The sequence below is a fragment of the Schistocerca serialis genome, chromosome 5, assembly GCF_023864345.2.
Source record: "Schistocerca serialis cubense isolate TAMUIC-IGC-003099 chromosome 5, iqSchSeri2.2, whole genome shotgun sequence".
Taxonomy (NCBI): Eukaryota; Metazoa; Arthropoda; class Insecta; order Orthoptera; family Acrididae; genus Schistocerca; species Schistocerca serialis.
In genome coordinates this window covers 28183286-28206873 of record NC_064642.1, presented here as the reverse complement: position 1 = coordinate 28206873, position 23588 = coordinate 28183286, and the positions used below count along the sequence as shown (strand labels likewise).

Below are 23588 nucleotides of genomic sequence, written 5' to 3'. Positions count from 1 at the left end.
ATAATTCTACTCCTCTGGCAGGGAGCTGAAAGAACCTTTAAGTCAGCTTCAGATGACCTGAGCTATCAGCTCAACAGTGGACCAAGCAGTCATGTGTGGCACCCACACGGCCTGATGTAGGGCCTGATTTTGCCAGTCAGTGCTTTGCTTCTGTCGAGAAGACGTGCACATGCCATGCATCTTAAATTGTTTTTTTAGGTTATTCAATGAAACATTTCCCCCAATATTTTATCAAAAGAGAGTCAGGAATCAACGAAATTAGATTACACCAGGCATAAAAATTTCAAGTGCCAGAAAAAGACAGCTGCACAATGAGCTCAAAGTAAATAGAAACCCTAATTTTGTAACTTATGTTAAGCACCATAAGACTATATTCAAAAAAGTGATACTGGAAGCAAAAGAACTGGCAAATAGTATATTCGTAAACAAACAAAGAAATAAAGCAAAGACAGTCTGGTCTGTTGTGATATCAGAGTTGGGAGTCAATGTTAAAAGACAAGAAATTTCTCAAATTAGGTTTCAGAGTGATATTATTGTAAATCATGTTCAAGTGTCAAACTGCTTCAATGATTTCTTTGCCAATATAGCAAAATCTGACGCAGGCTTGACAGCACATCAGGAAACATAATTTTCAGGCATTTATTTAAAAAATTCAGACAAATCATTCAGAAAGATGAGGAAGATACAATATTATCATTAAAAAACAAATATTCAACCGGATGGGATGGAATACCTTCCACGGCAATCAAGGCAGAACGCCATATTATTTCATACCCACGGACTGTTATTGTAAACCAGTCCTTTGAATATGGGTACTTTCCAGCTGTCCTAAAATATGCAGAGATTAATCCATTATTTAAAAAGTGATCATCAGAAGATATGGGAAACTACCGCTCTGTCTCTCTCCTTCTTGTTTAAAATATTGAAAATATTTGAAAAACTTGTGGCAAAACAACTAGAAAACAGTAAATGACATTATTTGTAAAAATCAGTTTGGTTTTCAAAGAGGAAACAGCACCATTTACAGAAAACATAAGCAAATCACTAGACCAGGGTACAAAAGTCTCAGGAATATTCTGTGATCTAATGAAAGCCTTTGACTCAGTGAACAACTCATTATTACTTCACAAACTGAAGAGCTATGGGATCGAAGATACTGTATTACAGTGGTTCAACTCCTTATCTGACAGAAAGGAAACAAAGAGTTATTTTAACATAAAATTCAGTTAACTACCATTTCAAATGGAAAAAATTTCCCAAGGAGTTCCACAGGGTTCAACACTGGGTCCTCACCTGTTCTTGTTGTATATAAATGATTTAGCATTAAATATCGATGCTCATTCAGTCTTGTTTGCAGATGACACCTCAGTCCTGATAGAAAATAATATAATAGAAAAAATTCCAGATAGTATAGAAAATGTTCTGGGGAAACTGGAATCCTGGTTCCATATAAATGGACTTAAGCTCAATGTCACCAAGTCCCAGATAAAGCAATTTGTCTCTAAATCATCAGCAATATGTCCTGTACAAATAGCCCATAATAATCAACTGATGACAGAAGTGAGCCATTTTAAATTCTTAGGCCTAAACCTCGATAAAAGCTTAAACTGGAAGACACATATAGACTTCCTGGCACATAAATTAAATTCCCTAGCTTTTGCAATGTTTATTTTATCTGATGACACTCATATGGACACAAAAAAGACAGTCTACCACAGTTATTTTGAATGTTATTTGGTATGGGATAATTTTCTGGGGAAACTCTAGAAGCAGTACAAGGCTACTAATCCTTCTGAAGGAAATCATTAGAAATGTGTGCTGCCCACAAAAATGAGTCATGTTGCCCATTGTTCAAGAAATTAAAAACACTAATGATTACTTCATTGCATATTTTTGAAATTTTGATTTTTGTATTTAATAATCAACGTAATCTTAAAAGTTCCATTTTAAGCATAGCTATGGTACTCGTCACAAGGAAAACTTCAAATTTCCCTCACATCACTTAAAGCCTTATGCTCAGACACCACTGTACATGGGGCTAAAAATATATAACAAATTAAAAGAAAGAAACTTATTAACAATGGGCCTTGGTTTGCTGAAAAGTTTACTCCAAAATATTTTAATAGAGAGATGTTACCACACCATTGAAGAATTCATGGAAGACAGTCTGACACTTTGAACAATTAAAATCTATAGTTAATATTTCAGTGTTGTCTCTGTACAATATTTTAGTGTTGCATTTATTGGCATTATTCTTAAAATAGTGTAAAAAGAATTTCTGTAAATCATTATACATTATATATTTGCTAAACTTGATGTGTCTCCTGTACAACAGATCATATGATCTGTACAATGTATGTAATGAGACTAATAAATCACATTTTACATTTTACCATTGTAACAAAAGAAAGTTGGCACTGCTCTAGTAGGATTGCTTGAAACACCTCACATGAGAAATATAATGATGCGGGCCAAAACCTGGTTACTTACAGGAAGACAGTTTAGTCATACAACGCTACTGAAAAAACTGGATATTGTCAAGTTCTGCATTATATTACAACAGATTGGGACAGTTGTATTACACTGCTGTACTTGGACTCTCCACTGATTTTGAAACGGAACAGCGTCATTTTTGGCTACTGAAGAGACAATGCAGATGTTAAATACAGTACTGCAATCCCTGAAGCATGCAAATCAATATGTGCAGTTCAGAGGAACTACACAAGGAGAAAGAAATCACTTTCTGTGAATGTAAATCGCTTACACAGAATTTAATTAACGTGCAAAGACACTTTATTGTGTACCAGTGTTCTTAAATACATTGAATTCATTTACAGTATAAGCACTGTTTTCAGATTCTCATTCTTCTGCTTCACATTGTGCAGCAGACCTGTGTATATTTGAAACAATGTTGAACGGCTGAATTGCATATACTTCTGGAACAACTGATTCTGTACTTGCCTGATGATGTGGGTGATGATGATGATGATGATGATGGTGGTGGTGGTGGTGAAGGCAACAGTTAACTCACAGGATGGTATACTTAAATTCACTACTGATGATGGTACAGTGAGCTTTCCTGATTTTCCATAAAAATAACATCAGATATTAATTTTTCTGAAATTCATCTGTGAATATCATTCAGTTCTTGTAGTTGTAAGCCAACGGCCCACCTATATATCTCAGCTGTCCCCCCCCCCTTCCCCCCCCCCCCCCCCCCTCCGCCCCCGGCTCCCCTCAACCTGAAAGTAATGACTTTGCCCTGTTTGTTTATGGTATCAGTAACACATCTTTTCCTGCATGTAACATGGCTCATTTCCTTCATCTGTGTTGCAGATATCTGCAACTGTTTTCAGTTTCTCTGCAATGATATTTAGTGCAGGGTTTCTGGCATCCCTGTTGCAATACTGCTTGTCAGAAGTATCCCACAAACATCTGAAATTTTGAATGAGATTTTCACTCTGCAGCAGAGTGTGCGCTGATATGAAACTTCCTGGCAGATTAAAACTGTGAGCTGGACTGAATCTTTATAGAGCTCTAAGAATTCCACAACAGCTTGTCACTTAAGAGAAACAGTGACCATTGTGATGCAAGTAAGCATGACCTTCTCGTAGTGAAGTCCAAAGCAGAAGTGATGGGCATGCGACAACATGGTCCAACACAGAGCACTTGCCCGCGAAAGGCAAAGGTCCCGAGTTCGAGTCTCGGTCGGGCACACAGTTTTAATCTGCCAGGAAGTTTTAAAGTTGGTAATGTTTGCACGTACAGAAACTTCAGTTTTCAAATTTTCAAAATCTAACACCTACATATACCCTTACAGTTGGTAATGTTTGCACAGACAGAAACTGCAATTTTCAAATTTCCAAAACAGAAAAGACTAATTAAAAATGTGAGTACAATCAATATATACAGGGTGGTCCATTGATAGTGACTGGGCCAAATATTTCATGAAATTAGAATCAAACGAAAAAACAAGAAGAACAAATCTGTTTGAGCATGATGAGGGAAAACAGATGGTGCTATGGATGGCCCACTAGATGGCACTGTCATAGGTCGGAGTGATAGAAACAGCATTTTTTTAAAGTAGGTAGTCCCAATTTCTATTACATATTCATACAGTACATAAATAAATATGAATGTTTGATTTGGAACATTTGTTTCACTTTCTGATGGGTAGCGCTGTAATATTCCAACAGTTATAATATGTCTCACCCATTTAGATGAACACTTGGGTACAATGTGATTTTCTAAATTAAAACACAAAAAGTAGTTATGTTTGGACTTTATTTCTGTTGTTCCAATTTGATACATTTACTTTAGTGACCTTATCATAAATTATGGGAATACATGCTGTTATTGCTTGAGCAACCATAATAACCTCATTAATGTAATAAATGTGTTCAAAATGATGTCCAACTTCAGTGCATTTGCCAATACACGCAATGAAATTCCTCTCAACAGCGAGTAAATCACCTTCAATAATTGTCGCACTTGCATTGACAATGCACTGACATGTTTTCAGGCATTGTCGGTGGCTCACAATAACAAATATCTTTCAATTTTCCCCAAAGAAAGAAGTCTGGAGATATAAGGTCTGGTGAATATGCAGGCCATAGTATGGTGCTTCTACAACCAATCCACCTGTCATTAAATGTCCTATTTAATACCGCTTCAATTGCACATGTGCTATGCGCTGGACATCCATCACATTCAAAGTACATCACCATTCTGTCATGAAGTGGTATATCTTGTAGTAGAATTGGTAAAACATTAATTAAGAAATAGGCATAAATTGCACCATTTAGATTGCCATCGATAAAATAAGTGCCAATTAGACATCCTCCCACAATTCCACATAATACATTGTGTACTGTGTATTGAACTGGGGACCTAAAAACGATGCAGAAGCTTTGTCCCACCATAGCCCACAGTGGTACACAACCCCACAACAGGCCACAGCAGTCCACCCACCCCACCGGCGGTGCACACCAAACCCAGGGTTATTGTGGGTTTTGGCCCCCAGTGAGACAGCTGTCTTCTTTTGGAAACCACTAGTATCAATGATGGCGACTATCGAATGGAAAGCTTTTTGTGTTTTACATGTTGCAAAGGACAGAATTTGTTGTTACAGTGCAACATGTGTTCCATATTAAGTTCTGTTGTGATAATGACATCCATAGATGGTTTTGCAAAGGGAAGAGTACAGGATTATCAAGGGTGATTGAAGAATGTGTTGAACAAGAAAGAGAGTCTTTCACATAGCCCCAAGAAATCAGTTCTGAAGGCTAGTCATGAATTAATGATTGCAGTGATACCTGTGTGGAGACACATACAACTGTGTCCTTATCGTTTGCAGTTGTTACAAGCTCCAAAGCCTACAGACTATGGTTTATGTGCCAACTTGGCAAACAAAATGTTGCTCCATAACAATGAAGATTTTCTGAATCATGTTATCTTCAGTGGTCAATCAACGTTTCACCACAGTGGAAATGTGAACACAAAGTACACATCTGAGAGTCAGCAAATCGTCATGAGATGTTATAGGGGGAACAAAACATCCCTAAACTGAATTTTTTTTGTGTTATATCCTGGTGGAAAGTTTATAGATCTTTCTTTTTGATGAAGCAACAGTAACTGGTGTTTCTTACCTTATTGCTCTTTCCTGAACTCTAAGAAGCTGAAGCACAGAACTTTATTTGGGAGCAAAATGTCCTGCCACCTCACGAGCATAACTTGGTACATGATTTCTTAAACGACATTGTAACTGACCGCTGGATTGGCTGCAAGGGGCCAGATCACAGAGCTTATTTTGCATGGCCTCCACGTTCACCAACTCTGATGCCTTGCAATTTTTTATCTTTGGGGGCTCATAAGGAATGATGTGTATGTGCTTCCAATACCAGCTGATCAACCCCACTTAAGAAACAGGGCTGAAGTAGCTGTTGCAACAAATGGTTGAGCAACAAACAATTCTGAGCAAATATGAAGCATCATGATAGATAAAAAAATCAGTGACCACAAGGTTGTTCTGACAAGACATAATATTGTAACATCCAAGACCATCAAATGACCCTGCAAAATATATCTCTTTAAAAAATCAAATAAAAATTCACTTGATGCTTTCCCAAGAAACAATTACCACTTCTTCCAATCTGCTATGTAAGTGAAGCTGAGATGTGGTTTAGATTCAAAGAAACAGTATCGATGCCATTTGAGAGATATATAGCAAATAAATTAATAAGAAATGGCACTGATTCCCCATGCTACAAAAACAGCAAGCCAAATTTAAAAGAACACAAAATCCTCAAGATTGGTGAAATTTTACACAAATTGAAATTTACGATGATCTTCACTGTGATATGCTTTTAATAGCTTCCACAATGAACCTATATCTCAAAACCTTGCAGAAAACCCAAAGACATTCTGGTCATAATTAAAGTACATCAGAGGCAAGACGCAATCAACACTTTTATTGTATGATGGTAATGGTATTGTACTGATTAGAGTGCCACAAAAGCAGGGCTTCCAAAATTCATCACCAAAGAAGACAAAGTAAACAGCTGAAAATGCAAATAAAGAACAACTGCCAACATGAGTAACTTAGAAGTTGATATCCTTGGTGTAGCGAAGCAACTAAAATCACTTAATAGAGGCAAGGCCACCAGTCTAGACTGTATACTAGTTAGGTTCCTTTCACACTAGGCTGGTACAGTAGCTCCATAGTTAGCAGTCATATACAACTGCTCGCTCATCAAAACATCTGTACCTAAAGACTGGAAAGTTGAACAAGCCACACCAATACCCAAGAAAGGAAATAAGAGTAATCTGCTGAATTACAGGCCCATATCACTAAAATCAATTTTCAGTAGGATTTTGGAATATATATTGTGTTCAAACATTATGAATTACCTCAAAGAAAATTTATTATTGACAAATAGCCAACACAGATTCAGAAATTATTGGTCTTGTGAAATAGAAGTAGCTCTTTATTCTCACAAGTAATGTGTGCTATCGACAGGGGATGTGAAATTGATTTCATATTCTTAGATTTTCAGAAGGCTTCTGATACTATTCTTCACAAGCAACATCTTATCAAACTGTGTGCCTACAGAGTATCATATCGGTTGTGCAACTGGATTTGTGATTTACTGTCAGAAAGGTCACAGTTCGTAGTAAATGATGGAAAGCAGCTGAGTGAAACAGAAGTAATATCTGCCATTTCCCAAGGAAGTGTTATAGGCCCTCTGCTGTTCCTGATCTATGTAAGTACCTGAGCAGCCATCTTAGATTGTTTGCTGATGGTGGTGTCATTTAACATCTCGTGAAGTCACCAGACGTTCTGAACCAATTGCAATATGATTCAGAGAAGATATTTTTATAATGTGAAAAGTGCCAGTTGGCTCTAAATAATGAAAACTGTGAAGTCATCCGCATGATTGCTACAAGGAATGTGTTAAATTTTGGTTACACAATAAATCAACAAATGTAAAGGCTGTGAATTCAACTAAATACTTAGGGATTACAATTAAGAATAATTTAAACTGGAAAGATCACATAAATACTGCTGTGGGGAAAGCAAACCAAAGACTGTAATTTGTTGGCAGAGCACTTAGAAGATGCAACAGAGACTGCCTACACTACACTTCTCTGTCCTCTTCTGGAGTACTGCTGTGCGATATGGGATCCACATCAGATAGCACTGACGGAGGACATCAACAAAGTTTGAAGAAGGGCAGCATGTTTTGTATTATCACTAAATATAGAAGACAGTGCCACGGATATGATACATGAACTGAGGTGGCAGTCATTACAACAAAGGTGATTTTCGCTGCGGCAGGACCTTTTCATGAAATTTCAATCAGCAACTTTCTCCTCAGAATGTGAAAATATTTGCTTGCTGCCCACCTACAAAAGGAGAAATCATCTTCATGATAAAATAAGAGAAAAAGATTTAAGAGTTCGATTTCCCTCATGGAATAGGAAATGCCACAATGAACAATATCCAATAATCTTCACCACTATTAGCTTTCAAGTAGAGAATAGGAGTAATATTATAACAACCTGTGGAAATGAGAGGTAGTGTTACCACCTTCATAGTCACATGCAAGTGGAGTATACACTGGACTAAATGTCTACAGCAGAAGGGCAACGGGGTGTGTCATTTCTTTTCTTTTTTTTTCGTTTTTTTTCCTAACAGTTATTCATATTTACATAATACATTATTCTTAACCTGCTCCTTGCTATAAATGAAGATGCACTCTGTCTCTTTTGACTTTCTGTCAGTTCATTTCGAAATTATGACATACTATAAAGGAATTAGAATTTGTATTAGGATGCTGACCTTAGGTAAAAGGATAATATTTCAGACACTGGAAACTATTTTGTTTCTTCTACACTGATTAACTGTTGTAAGTCAATTAGTTGCCTGCTAATAACTTGTCACTAATAACTTTTCTTCGAGGTAATTCATAATGGCTAATAATGAGCCTGCTAATAATGTGTAATTTTAGTTACACATTATGGGAGGGCTTAAGCTTTGACATATAACATACTCAACAAAACTATGACAGATCAAAATATATTTCACAGATTTACCTCTGGGCATACTTGCGTTGTACAGTGAATTCCCTTCAAGCTGTGACTGGAATGCTGAACTATAAAATCCATCACCATTACCGCTGTAAACATAAATCAGTTTGGTTATTGTTTTAATCTTGAACAAAGACAAGGAAGATTTTAAAGAAAAACAAATATGAGGGTTGGATGAAAAGTAATGCCTCCACCTTCAATAATTGGGTTTGGATGAGAATATTTTAATAAATCAAACACAGAAATAATCCTTAGAATGTGATCTTTAATTACCAATATTCACTTTTCCACATAATCACCAGCCAATTGGATACATTTCTGCCAACGATGAACAAGTTTTCTGATGCTGTCACAGAAGAAGTTGACACTCTGTTTCTGCGACCACAGTCTCACAGTTCTCCCAACGTCTTCATCACAAGCTTAATGATGTCCCCGCAGATCATCTTTCATTATTGGGAACAGATAGAAGTCAGACGGTGCTAGATCTGGACTGTATGGAGGATGCCGTATGGTGGTGAGATTAAGTCTCTGAAGTTCTGCAGTGGTGGCACGTGAAGTGTGTGGTTTGGCATTGTCATGCTACAGGAAAACATTTCCCTTTTCTTTTAGGACCCTTGTTAGCCGTGGTTTCAGAGTTTGCAGCATTGTGATGTAACACTCTGAAATTATTGTTGTACCATGATCAAGGAAATCCACACTGATAACACCATCTGCGTCCCAGAACACTGTGGCCATGATTTTTCCAGCTGAGGGCTGCACCTTGAACTTCTTTTTCTGGGGACAGTCTGTGTCGATATTCCATAGACTGATTTTCATCCCTAGGCCATAATGGTGTACCCACGTTTCGTCTCCTGTCACAATTGAATGGAGAAAGGCATCACCTTCATTAACGTAACGCGAAAAGAGTTCCTGGCAAATTTCAAGTCTGTGCACTTCCATTTCAGGAGTCAGCATCCAGGGTACCCATCATGCACAGATCTTCCAAAAGCCAAGCAAAGCAATAATGTAACCCACACGTTCTAGTGAAATGCCAATTGTGCTCGCAATTTCTCTCTGAGGATACGGTGATCATCCTGAATCAATCTGTCAACATTTTGGTTGTGAAATTCGGTGGTTGCTGTCACAGTCTGTCCAACTCTGTTTGTCATGCAGGTCAAATGTTCTCGCCTCAACATCTTTAAACTTACTCACCCAACAATGCACAGTACTCACATCAACACAATCACCATAAACTGCTTTCTTTCTCTGATGAATCTCATTTGGGGTGACACCTTCTGCTGTCAAGAATTCAATGACTGCACGTTGCTTAAATTGCATCGACCGACTGTCTGCACAGGGTTCCACACTTTACACTGTAACAACACAACCGTTCAACGCTAAGGCTTCCCGCCAACTGGAGCTGTAGAGAAGAGCCTACGGAACAAGCCAGTACCTGCTCCATACCAATGCTGGAAATTGTTGAAGAGTTACAAAAGTGGAGGCGTTACTTTTCAGTCAACCCTCATATAATTTTTGAATAGTGAAAATTAACTTTGTGTAGCCAAATATGGTGCTGCAACACTAATTTGAAATGTTCATCACTGACAACAGGAAATATATACAGTTCTGACTGATGTTACTATAAACATTATTGTGCTAACATGGTGAATTAAATAAAGATATATCAAAATTCAGTTACCAACACAGAATACATATTGAAGAAACGCATCTGAAAGAATAAATTTACATGCATTGAACGCAAACAAAGGAGCTGACTTGTAGAATAATACTTGATATCTACAACTCGGCATATGAACGGCCATTTTGAGCACATATTGGTATTCAAACACAATCAGCTATTTATAATTCATTAATGAGCATTTCTGCAAATTATGTCCACATTTACACCAATGTATGCAAAAATGCAACACTCAGGAGAATGGTACATCTGAACCAAAACTTGAAGATTATTTAGAGCAGTGTACCAGGAATAAATAATACTTCAGACACATGTCATATACAAGACCACCTCTCCATACTCTGATTAAAATTACTTTGTGATTGACATTTCAACAAGACAAATGGTAGGAACTTGCTACCTTTTATTTGTAGTTCTTTCTCGAACGCTGCGGGTCCTTACGATGCCTGTTCTGTATGTAGGTGCAGTGCCTTGCGAAGTGCGGCTGGCTGCTCTCCGGCAACACCCCCTCCCCCCACAACCACTGCAATCTGTTAATCAGAGTACAGATCAGTGGTCAGCACAGCTGACTACCGTGTAGGAGACCAGGGTTCAATTCCCGGTAGTGCCTGGGATTTTTTCCTTGGTAGGGGATGCGCTCAGCCTCATGAGGCCATCTAAGGAGCTACTCGAGTGATTAGTAATGGTTCCAAGGTCAGGAACCCTGATAATGACTGGTAGACCGGTGTACTGACCACGTGCTTCTGCATACTTTATCCAGTGATGCCCATGGAAGAGGATGACACGGCAGCCGGTGGGGCCCGATTGGTCCATCCAAAACCAGGATGCAGAACTTTCTTTTCACTATGTCATACATGTAGAGCCAGCAGGAACCTTAGTTTTGCAAGTGGAAAGATCAGTGCTACAATAAGCTCACTTAGATAAAAACTATCAAAGTGGAAATGTTAAAGACAGTGGTGTAGCCTTGGTGATTTTAGTTATACGGGCATTAGCTCATGGTCTAAGGCATGTTTTTGTACCTAATGTTTCATGTCCTAGTGCTGTAGACATCCTCAGACACTATAAAAACTCAGTCGATTATCAAAGTCCGTGCAGCCTCTGATGATGCTTCCAGCATTAGGTACAGAAACACATCTTAAATCATGGCCTGATATTCGTATAACTAAAATCACCAAGGATGTAAATACCAGCCATCAAAGCCCACAACATATGACCAGAGTGGTGTATGTCTCATCTCCGTGACAGGATCCAATACTTATATGTGAATGAGTGAAAAGAAGGCAAAATGATTTGTCTTTGGGGTATGTTTGCCATACCTTGACATTCCAGCTTGTTCAAGGCACAATGGTGTGACAATGATTGATGTTTGAAACAAGTGTCTGCATTATACTGACTGGTAAACTAGTTTTTTTGAATGAGTCCCATATCAAACTGTCAATTTCTGATGGGTACAAGCATATTACATGCTACCATGATGATCACAGTCTGGCAGCCTCTACTGTAAGAGTGCACTGTGGATAGTTTAGGGCACCAATGAACGCAGAGGGTAGCTTATAAAGTAGTCATTCCACACAGGATGTTTTTAGAGCAGGCCCTTCATCAGGGACCTAAATGTGCCATATTTCACCAGGCCAAGGACCAGCTTTGTGTGACAAGTACCATGCAATAATTCTTCAAAAAATGATGGTACTACTGAGTCTTTGACCTCATGTTCCCTAGACATGCAACAAATTGAACACTCGAAACATTTCATTGGAGTGGCTGACATCAGAGTTCATTAGTCTGCTCAAAAAGCCAAATGCAAGACAATGTGGAGATTATTGTGTGATAAGCTAATGACCCATATCTTGAAATTGCTTTTGAATGTGATGCACAGAAAAATATATAGGCTATGTGAGGAACAGAAAGCCCCTAATCAGTTTGGGTTTGTCAATACCGTGGGTGTGAGAGAAGCCTTGTTCAGTGTTCAACTACTGATTGATAGATGTAAATAAAAATAATGTATTTGCTAGCCTAATAGATTAACAGAAGGCTTGTGATAGAGCAAAACATGACAAATTGATGGAGATTTTGAGAAATATTGAAAAGGTAGAGAGAGATCTGGGAATCATCAAGAACCTTTACTGGAATCAAACAGTAGTGATGCATATTGATGGAGACCACACTGAAGCTGTCAAAATTCTCATGGGAGTAAGACAGGAATGTATCTTTTCATCCATACTATTTAACATATACTCAAATTCACATTTAGGGAAGCCATGGAAGAAGTAGAAGAAGAAATTTTGATAAAGGGAATAAGATTAAACAACATTGGCTATGCTGATGATACTATTGTTTTTTCTGACACTATTCAAGTGTTACAATAATTAATGGATAGAATTTTACAAGCCAGCAGTCAGTATGAGCTTTAAATAAACATCACTAAGACAAAACTCATAGTCGTAAGTAAGGAAAATATTCCAGGAATAAACTTGGTCATAAACCAAAGAACTATGGAAAGGGTAAAACAATATACATACATTGGAACCATAATAAATGAAAATTGGGATAACTTGCAAGAAATAAAGACTATATCAAGAAAGTAAGAACTGTGTTTTGGAAAATGAGTGCTGTCTTCAAAAGCCATAACCTAACTCTAAAGACAAAAACCAGACTTTTGCACTGCTTCGTATACTCCATCCTCCTATATGGGGTAAAGACATGGATCTTAAATGAAAAACATGAAGAAGCTGGAGGTTTTTGAACTGTGACTTAATAGGTGGTGAGAACACCTTGGACCCAGAGAGTGATAAATGTAGGCTTTTGAGAAGACTGAACACAACACTTAAATTAATCAAGAGAGTGAAATGCCAAAAGTTGCAATATCTATGACATATTAAGTATAATAGATATGATTTGTTACAGAAAAATGCGTCAAGGGAAAATCAACAGCAAAAGAGGTCCTGGAAGAAGATGAATATCTTGGTTTGACAACCTCAGATGCTGGTTCAATATGCCTTCAACAGAACTATTCCATGTTGCTACCAACAAGAAAAGAATAACCAACAAGATCACCAATCCAGTTTGGACTGGGTAGGCACTGAAAGAAAAAGATAAGAAGTGCTAAAGTCCTTAAAGCTCACATCACTGTAAAAGCCGATGCACAGCCACAGTTTTTCACGCGTAACCTGTCCCCTATGCATTATGTGAGCAAGTTGCTCAGGAACTGCAAAGATGGGAAGAGAATGGTGTTATTCAGCCCATTTCCACAAGCCAATGGGCATCATCCTCAGTCATTCTTAAGATGCCTTCAGGTGGTTTACATTCATGTGCAGACTTTAAGGCACAGTAAACCCACAGACAGTAGTGGATTCTTTTGCTCTTCTACATTCAGAGGAGCTGATGGACAGGCTGGGACAGGGCAGGTACTTTTCAAAGATAGATTTGTGAGAGGCATATATACAGTTAATGCTGGATGAACAGTTGAAGCAATACTTTGTGATAAACACTCACTTAGGTTTTTCTAGTTTCGAAGACTACCAGTTGAAATTGCTTCAGCTCCTGCAATTTTTCAATGGTTCCTGGAACAGTTAATACTGAAAGTCTCTTTTTGTACTAATTATCTGGATGATATTGTTGTCACGCTGAACATTTAGTAAATTTAGAATGCTGGTTTCAGGTTATTTCTGCAGCTGGCTTAGAGTGCAACATGGAAAACTGCTCCTTTTTTCAGGAAGAATTGAACTATTTAGAACTGCAACACACAAGACTGCGATTAGGTCTGCCAGCAACCTGTAACATTAAGGAGCTACATTTGGTCATGAGTAAACTTATCTATTATATAAAATTTATTCCTAATGCTGAGCAAATTGCTGCTCTGCTTAGCCGGCTGCACTGGAAAAATGTTCGTTTCATGTGATCCAAAGAATACCAGATGCATTTTAGCAATTGAAAGAGGCACTGTTAAGTTGTAGATGTTTGATTCACTTTGACCCAGCTAAGCCTCTCATGTCAGCTGTGGATGCTTCTGCTTAAGGGATCAGAGCGGTGCTCCCCCATAAGATCAGTTCTCCTGACAGACCTGTTGCTTTTGCTTTGAAAACACAAACCACAGTGTAACTACAGTCAGCTTGAAAAGGAGGTGCTTGCCATTATCTATGGTGTTACAAAATTCTGACAGTATTTGTACAGTAGGATGTTCTATCTACTGACAGATCACTGGCCTTTGATGGCCCTGTTCAATCTTACCAGATAGCGTAGAAATTGCAACACTGCTTTCTGATTTTGTCTAATTATCAGTATGGCCCACTGCTCAACATCTGAATGATGACATGTTGTCTCGGTAATTGGTTGGTACCGACACAGTGTTTGATCCATCTGGGGAAACATGTTTTCGACTGACGAAGCTCTTCAGGTTCTTTTGCAATACGTGAGCCGTGGGTGGCCATGCAGTTCGAAAGAAATTCTCCAACCTGTGGTGTGAGGATGTTTTTCACATCGTCAAATGATTTCCATGCAGTCAGTGTTCCGATCTTGCATACAGAGATTGGCGATGTCTGGTTTGTGATTGCTCAACCCTGCACCAAGGTCATTGAAGCATAGTTCGCGCAAAGCAACTTTCTCACCATAATTGTACTTGGCAGGGAATGGGCTCTCAGATTGTGCAAATGACTGCTTGCTGTGAAGCTTCTGCAGACAATCAGTCAGTTCTGCTGTAACGATTTTTTGAGTGGCCATGTCCGTCTAGACCATGGCAGTGCATTCATACAGATTTTGTGGATACATTCTGGAACCAGCGATGGGTGTTAGGGATTAATGCTTACAGTATAAGTTTTCTTTTGTTGTCCCCATGATATCCACCACTACTGCAAGTACGGTATTGGCTCTGTCTTCTATTTTTTGTCATGAAGGTCTTCCTGAGGTCACAATTCAGGTCACCTAATTTCCAACAGCTTTGTGCTACCAATAGCACACATGCTATGTGACCACTGCACCTTTTCACCCACAATCAAATAGTGTATCTGAATGGTTTGTTCGAATGTTCAGAGGTTACATGGAGAAACACCATTCTTCCAACACATGGAATACGACACTGAAAAATTTTTCTCTACTCCCACCAGTTCTTGCCACGTGATGAAATGTTGTCAGCAGAATTGTTACCTGGTCAAAGGCAGTGTGGCCTGTTACATCTCCTGCGGCCGCCACAGAAACAGTTCATTTCACCAGGTCAGACAAAGTTTCAGCCACAGGATGAAGTCTTTTACAAAGTCTTGGCAAGCAACAGCATTGGGAGCATAGAGTTATAACCAAAGTAATTTTATGTCATGCACTGTTCTGCTGGGCTACTGTGGTGCCACTACTGCAGAATGTTTGTCCACAGATGCAATATGTTGCTGGGGTCCTCATCTGTAGTCGCAGCTATCTCTCTGGCAGTCGCGATGGACACGTGGACACCTTCCCCTGTAGTGCCCACGGAGATTGATGCATAGCCACTGCCACTGCGACATCACCAGTGCCGGCACCTTTCCATTTGCCCAAACCAATGTCCACGGATGAGTCACACCCGGAAGATCATCACACTGCTCCAGCAGATCACTGCCCTTCCAGCTGCCCACAGCACCTACATCCCTAAATGTGGCTGTGCACCCTGTGTCTGGTTTCTCTGCTGGTGTTCCTGGATGCCCTCACAGTGGATACCGGGATGCAGGTAGGGAGACACCATCTGCCACAGTCCCTATCCCTGCCCCCTCATTTGCATCCATGTCTAGTCTTCCACCTTGCCATTGTCACATGCACCTGCCCTACACGATGACGATGGAGGTTACAGGGGGGGGGGGGGGAGATCGCATTGCCTCACCGAAGTTGGCAATGCGAATTGATACCACAGACATTAGCAAGGGCTCACCGCAATCTGCAGTGAGATATGGGAGATGACCTAGAAGACCATGCCTCCCCTCTCAACACAGTGGCACCCTCACACTGAGGTCAAGGTACTGTTGAGCCAGCCAGAGCTCTGCCCAGTTCGTGCACTCATATGAAGGAGTCAACATCATAGTATAGGACCAATGTGATAGTTAAGTGTCTGATAGACTTGTTCATTTACATGTGGAATATTGTAAGCAAGAGAATTGTTTGTTAAGCTGTGCATCAAGTGATGCTTTAATAGTCAATAACAGTTGTAACTTATCAAGCAATCATATGGAAAAGATCTGTGTCAAAGTTAAATAAATCTTTTATTCATTTACGTAATAAAGTGAACTTATGCACACATCAGAAAAAGGTTTGCATCACCCTGGTCCCCAGAACTCCTTAAGATAGACGTTGGCTGTGGATATTGTATCACAGACACAGTCCCTTTGACTGTTCAGAGATATCACTAAACCAAACCAAACATGAAAACGACCGTGCACGAGCAGCGCCTATTAGACAGAGGGGGGGGTCCGACAGCCGATCAGTTCCAGTCATTCCACCAGGAAGGAAGTACACAGCTTGTGCTGTCTGTAGCTCAACCATGCCTAGACAGTCAATACCACAGTTCGATCTTGTCCACATTGTTACTTTGTGCCAGGAAGGTCTCTCAACAAGGGAAGTGTCCAGATGTCTCATAGTGAACTAAAGTAATGTTGTTTGGTCATGGAGGAGATACAGAGAGACAGGAACTGTCTATGACATGCCTTGCTCAGGCCGCCTAAGGGTTACTACTGCAGTGGATGACCGCTACCTATGAATTATGGCTTGGAGGAATCCTGACAATAATTCCACCATGTTGAATAATGCTTTTCGTGCAGCCACAGGATGTCGTGTTATGACCCAAACTGTTCGCAATAGGCCACATGATGGGTAAGATCACTCCCAATGTTCATGGTGAGGTCCATCTTTGCAATCACAACACCATGCAGCGCGGTACAGAGAGGCCCAACAATAAGCCGAATGGACCGCTCAGGATTGGCATCACATTCTGTTCACTGATGAGTGTCCCACACGCCTTCATCCAGACAATCGTCAGAGACGTGTTTGGAGGCAACCCAGTCAGACTGAATGCCTTACACACACTGTACAGCGAGTGCAGCAAGGTGGAGGTTCCCAACTGTTTTGGGGTGGCATTATGTGGGGGTGACGTACGCCGCTGGTGGTCACGGAAGGCGCTGTAATGGCTGTACGATACGTGAATGTCATCCTCCAACTGATAGTGCTACCATATTGGCGAGGCATATTTATTCATGGACAACTATTCGCACCCCCGTCATGCACATCTTGTGAATGACTTCCTTCAGGAAAACAACATCGCTTGACTAGAGTGTACAGCATTTTCTCCAGACATGAACACTATCGAACATGCCTGGGATAGATTGAAAAGAGTTGTTTACGGATAATGTGACCCACCAACCTCTCTGAGGGATCTATGTCGAATCTCTGTTGAGGAGTGGGACAATCTGGACCAACAGTGCCTTGATGAAGTTGTCGATAGGATGTCACAGCTAATACAGGCAGGCATCAATGCAAGAGGACATGCTACTGTGTATTAGAGGTACTGCTGTGTACAGCAATCTGGACCACCACCTCTAAAGGGCTGACTCTCAGAACCAAGGTGATGCTAAACTTTTTTTGATGTGTGTATTTAATGTGTTCTAGTGTGTAGTGTGATGAGCCTTCTCCCACAGCAGTCAAAGAACTCACAGTTGTGGCCGTACAGTAGCAGTTTTGAAGGCAGCCTGGGAAGGGGATGTGAGGGGGGGGGGGGGGGGAGTTGGCAGGCATGTGATGCTATCACACCATACTAAATTCTGTTAATTAGAGAACATGTAGATTTACATAATCCTGATTGTCTGTGTACTGCCAGTTGTCAATGATGAGAGTGTGTTTCCATCACAGAAATTTTACCTGTCACCTCCACAAGATAAGTGTTAAGAGACTCCCCGACTTGTTTGTGCAACTCAGTAATAACAAATAAGCTACTAATTTAGTGCTGGCTGTACACAAAAATACACTAAAATTAAAAAGGAAGTATATATGAGTAGTACAAAGCACCTTCTAGTCACATGTATTCTTGTTACTGTTGTAACTTTCACAAACATTAGTGTATTATTCAGGGAAAAAGTTAGGAATCTTCCTATTATTTAACTCCATTCTAGAACAATAAATTCACCAAATAAAAATAATGGGAATCGATATTTGGCAAAATCAGACTACACAATACCGTACATAGGCAGCATATACAGCACTGGTATATACACTATGGAGCAAAAACATTATGACCACCTATTTAATAGTGTGTTGCTCTACTTTTGGAACACAATACAGCAGCAATTCTACAAGGAATGCATTCAATAAGTCCTTAGGTATGGGGCACCAGATGTCTATGGACACATCAAACAATTCCCATAAATTGTGGGCTGGTGGTTTGTTGTCATGGAGCTGCTGCTCAATAATGTGCCATCTGAGTTCCACTGGGTACAGTTCAGGCAAAACTGGTGGCCACAACATGGATGTGAGTTCACCACTAGGCTCCTCAAACCACTGTAGCACAATTCTTGACTTTTGATACTGACATTTATCCTGCTGAAAGTTCCCATCGCTATTGGAGAAGTCATTAAGTAGAAGGGATGCCGGTAGTCAGCAATAATGTTCACATAGTCCACAGCTTTCGTCGTGGCTTCAATTAGTACCACAGATCCCGTGGAAGGCAAGATAAATGTGCCCTTTAGTATAATACAGCCCCCACTGTTCCGCATACAAATGTGATGCTTGTTTTGAACAGCTGTTCAGCTAGATGATGTATCCAGACACAACCATCAACTTTGTGTGACAATAAACATAACGCAAATGAGCAGATTTCCATTAATCCACAGTCCAGCCTCAATGATTAAGTGCCGACTGTAATCCTAACTGATGATGGTGTTGGGTCAATGGGAAACAACAGGGGTCATCGGCTGCAGGGCCCCATGCTCAACATTCTGTACTGAACAGTGTGCTCCGGAACACTTGTGCCCGCACCAGCATTGTACTTGTGTCAGATATGCCAAAAATCACCACCTAAATGGCTTTACAGAGATGGAAAGCCCCTCAACATTCTGTGATGAGGCACACACATCCACCATCTTGTTACCTGCTCATGGTTTCAATGTACTTTAACCCCTTTCCATAGATGCTGATGACAGTAAAATGTGAACAAATGACCAGGTCAGCCATTTCCAAGATGCTCATTTCTATGTGCTGGACCATTGCTTAGGTCAGTACATTTCCCTACTTTGTGGGCTGTATCATCACTAGAATGATTTCCCATTTGTCTGAGCTCTGCTTGTATACTTTCCTTACTGTCTTACATGCCCACAACACCACCAGGTGCATCCAATCTTGTAGCAGACAGTGATCATAATGTTTTGGCTGTTTGGCTCATCAAAGGTATAAATTCAGTTTTTCGAATGGAAAACAATGAATAAGCTGCTTGCTTATATGTGATGAGTTAGAACTGTGTGTGAGGCATAGATTCAGCTGATAATAGATTTCTATTCAGAAGGAGTGGGGTTTAAATTCCAGTGCAGCATTTCTACTTCAGATGAATGCCAGGATGGCTCCTTTGAAGACAACATGGTTGATTTTCTACGTCACTTTGTTCAGTGTGAGTTTCTAATCTACCTCTATAGACTGTGACACAAATGTAGCATTAAACACTAATTTTTCTTCCTTTCTTGTGTGCTAGAATATATAACTGAACAGATAGTGTCTTCTGATACACTTTTTGGGCCACCAGACTGCATGCCTAAACTAAATGAGGTCTTGACTTTGCCAATGGCTGTTGTTTGTAAGTAAATTAATGAGATCTGAGTACAGTATAGCCTCTATTTTTGTCTTTCTTTCTCATCCCATACAGTAAGTCTCCCCTGACCCGTGGTTTTGGGTGACTTTCCCAAAATCTACCCCTTTTCCTAGACCTCTCCAATCCTTTTCCTTCACCGCACTTCCTTCCCCTTCAACCCTTCTGCCTGAAGAAGGAGCCACTGGCTCTGAAAGCTTGCCAGTTGCAACCATCTTTTACATGTGTGTCCTGCCGCCACTTGGTGAGCAGATTTTTTTTATCTATTCAGTTAAATAATTTTCTCTACTTTTGTGATCATGGGAATACTATTTTTTCATTATTTATTGAAACCTTAAAAAGAACAATAGCAATGATTACTGACAGTACCATTTTTGGAAGAACATTTAATAACACACATTATCAACAAAAATAAAAATAAAAAATGTTCAAACAGTGTTATTCTTACCTTTTTCTAAGAACTACCAAATGGATGTAGAAAAAGAGCATATACAGAAGGGCTGGTAGTAGTATAAGACACAAAGCCCGAGCTAGGAAATGTTTCACTGTATATACCTGAAAAGATACAAAACATAGTTTTTCAGCCACAAATAATATTGAACAGTCTTTAAACTCTCTTAGAGGTTATCTACTTACCACTGGCTTTGAAAGGTCACCCAATACCTCCCACAATTCAGCAGTAGTATGCAAACCAACAAGAATCACAACAAAAAGACCAACAAACTTCACACTGATGGCACAAGCAAGCATACTGCCAGTAAACATCAGCCACAGCCACCAACGCAATGTAAAAGGTCTGCCGAAAAAAACAAATAAAAAAGTTAAATTATGTACACTGATGATTGATCATGGCCACACTGAAGTATATATGAACTGGAAATTTACTATGACATATTTCTAGGTGATATAAAGATAAAAATGGCTAGGAAATACAGTGCTTCCTTAGACATTCTGAAAGCTTAATCCCAGCAGCTAGTATATCATTCTATTAACTTCTCAAGCAGCTGGAACTAAGACAATTCATCAAATTAATAGCCAATATTGTGACAAAATGCCGACACATTATTTATTTTTAAATATCTTTTATTATGAGACAGTCAGTACAGCAAAGTAGACAAGTATACATATCACACAGAGTTGTCTTGCACATAATATTAATTTATGTGAAGTGAAGAATCTGGTAAATCCAGCAGTGATATATATCTGTTACAGATATATAGTATAATTTGCCATACTGACAAATTCGTAATACATTACCAGGCAAAGATACATGAAGAAACAGTAGCTTTTGCCAAATACACTCATTTACAGGTAACAAAAATTGGACAGAACCACCAAAAAATAAATTTTTAAATTAGTAATAGAGATTTTGTCATGTACTTTCCATGACTACCGTATGAAATAAACCAATAAAACACAATGTTTCATCACAATATTTTTGTCCCAAGTGCTTAAGAGCTGTAACTTCATTTTTAAGGTCTACATTGACATTTTTTATGGTAACTCATGTTTTGGTTTATTACACTTTTTAAACCACAGAATATGTGTCATTTGCACTGGTAAACACATTCAAACTCACACTTTTTTGTTGTAATAAATATATCAGATTTTGTGCAGTGTTGGTACAAATATGTAAGTCTCAAATGCTCTAAGGCCCTGGACTGTAATGATATATGACTGTTAACATGTTCCTAATTAAATAAGTTATTTTTAATTTTTCTTCCCAGTCATAAGCCTTTCTTGACTGGTTGCGACTTCCACCTCTTGCCTGCTTGTGCTATACCACTTCTGAAAGCAATGCTACAAGACATAAGAAGCAGAATAACCTAAATTCAGGAGCATCAAGAACAAAACAATGTTGATATACAAAAATACCTCCCCTCTTAACAAAAAATCTTTGTTAAAGATATTTATATGGAACATAGGTACATACAACTCAGAAGTATGTGTGTTACGGAAAAGAAGGAAGACTGGAATTTAACATCCTGTCAGTGTCACACTCCTTGTCAACAGAGCACAAAGGTAGACTGGGAAAAGATGGAGAAGGAAATATGCCAAGTCCATTTCAAAAGAATCATACTGGCATTACAAAAGGAATTAAAATATTATGTGCAAGGTAAAGGAAATTATGTGAAATGGTTAAGAGAAACATCGAAGTAGGTCTATTTCATATTACAAGAAAAGCTGTGCTGTCTTGAAGTTTATTAAAAATCAGAAATCTCTGTGTGCAGTAGCCACCAGAAAGATCGCGGGAGGCACACATTGGCATGGCGCGTCACGGACGGTAGTTGCCGCAAGTAGAGTCCCGTCCACCAGAGGGCATGCGAGAATTCGGACGCAACCTCTGCCGGCATAACAACAACAACAACTCAGGCAGCACGGGCCATGCCCAGTCAGTTAATATCGGGCCTGCCTAGGACTCAGTCCCGGTCTATGCTAAGTGAAGTGCTACGTAAACGTGAACAGTGTTACTACACAATTGGCGACGAGTAGGGTCGTTCTTTCGCGTGTTGCGTCGTCGTTCTGGATTCGCAGCTTCTCCACGGCATGGAGGGTTTAGTGAGGGTTTTGGTTGAGCAGCAGACGGAGCTCATGGCCACCATGAAACAAGTGCTTCTGGCGTTGCTCTCCATGGCGTCTGCTCCACCGCCGTTCCCTCCTCCCTTTCCCCCGTATGACAAGACGGCGGAGGATTGGGACGCATATGAACATCGCCTTCGGCAGCATTTCCAGGCGTTTCATGTTGCCGATGCAGAGGTATGTCGTGCTCTCTTCTTGTCTTGGATATCTCCCTCACTGTATCAAGTTTTGCGGCAGCTAGTGCCGTTGCAGGAACCCTCGTCCATGTCTTTTGACGCATTGTGTTCATTGCTGTCTTCATATTATCGCCGCCGCACGCGGCTAGGGTCGAGTTCTATCAATGCAAGAAGCAGCCCCATCAGTCTTACCGGGCGTGGGCCGTTACCCTGCACGGTCTTAGTCACAAGTGTCATTTTGTCACGGAGCAGTCGCGAGAGTTGTATGCCCACGTTATGGTACGCAATGTCATTGTTCGTTCGGCCCCTGATAGGGAGGTCCGGCAACGGGCCCTGCAGTTAGAAGACCCTTCCCTCGAGGAAGTCCTGTCCATTGCTCAATCGTATGAAGTCTCTCACGCAGCAGGTCAACAGCTGGAAGCGTGGTGCGACGTCGCGGCGGTTCAGGGCAGCGCGGCCGTGTCCACAGTGTCCGGGGTGGACGACGCGCGAGCAGTACAATCCGGCCGTTGTGGCTGCTCCCGCACGGCGCGTCACGGAATTCTGGCCGCCGGCCACTGTTGCTGTCCTGTGCGTCATGCTATATACATCATGATCGGTCAGAGTGCCCCAGCGTTGGGCCGTTTGTCGCAAATGTAATAAAAAAGGTCACATAACTAAAGTTTGCCGCTCAGCCTCAAAAGAATCGAAGGAAGCAGGTACAGAGGACATGGACGTTGACATTCAGGAAGTTTCATCGGGCCAGGCTCCCGACGCATCAGCACACAAACTC

General features: G+C 40.2%; 1 protein-coding gene across 4 annotated transcripts in view; it reads right to left on the bottom strand.

The window, feature by feature from the left end:
* LOC126480699 (protein O-mannosyl-transferase 2) overlaps positions 1-23588 on the bottom strand; it is a 195894-nt gene that overhangs the window by 46795 nt on the left and 125511 nt on the right. For all 4 annotated transcript variants that reach the window (XM_050103940.1, XM_050103941.1, XM_050103942.1 and 1 more), the window contains 3 exons: positions 20697-20856; positions 20509-20615; positions 8596-8678 (listed from right to left, as the gene is read on the bottom strand). In XM_050103940.1, coding sequence (XP_049959897.1) covers positions 8596-8678; positions 20509-20615; positions 20697-20856 — 350 coding nt within the window. The remainder of the gene's footprint in view (positions 1-8595; positions 8679-20508; positions 20616-20696; positions 20857-23588) is intronic.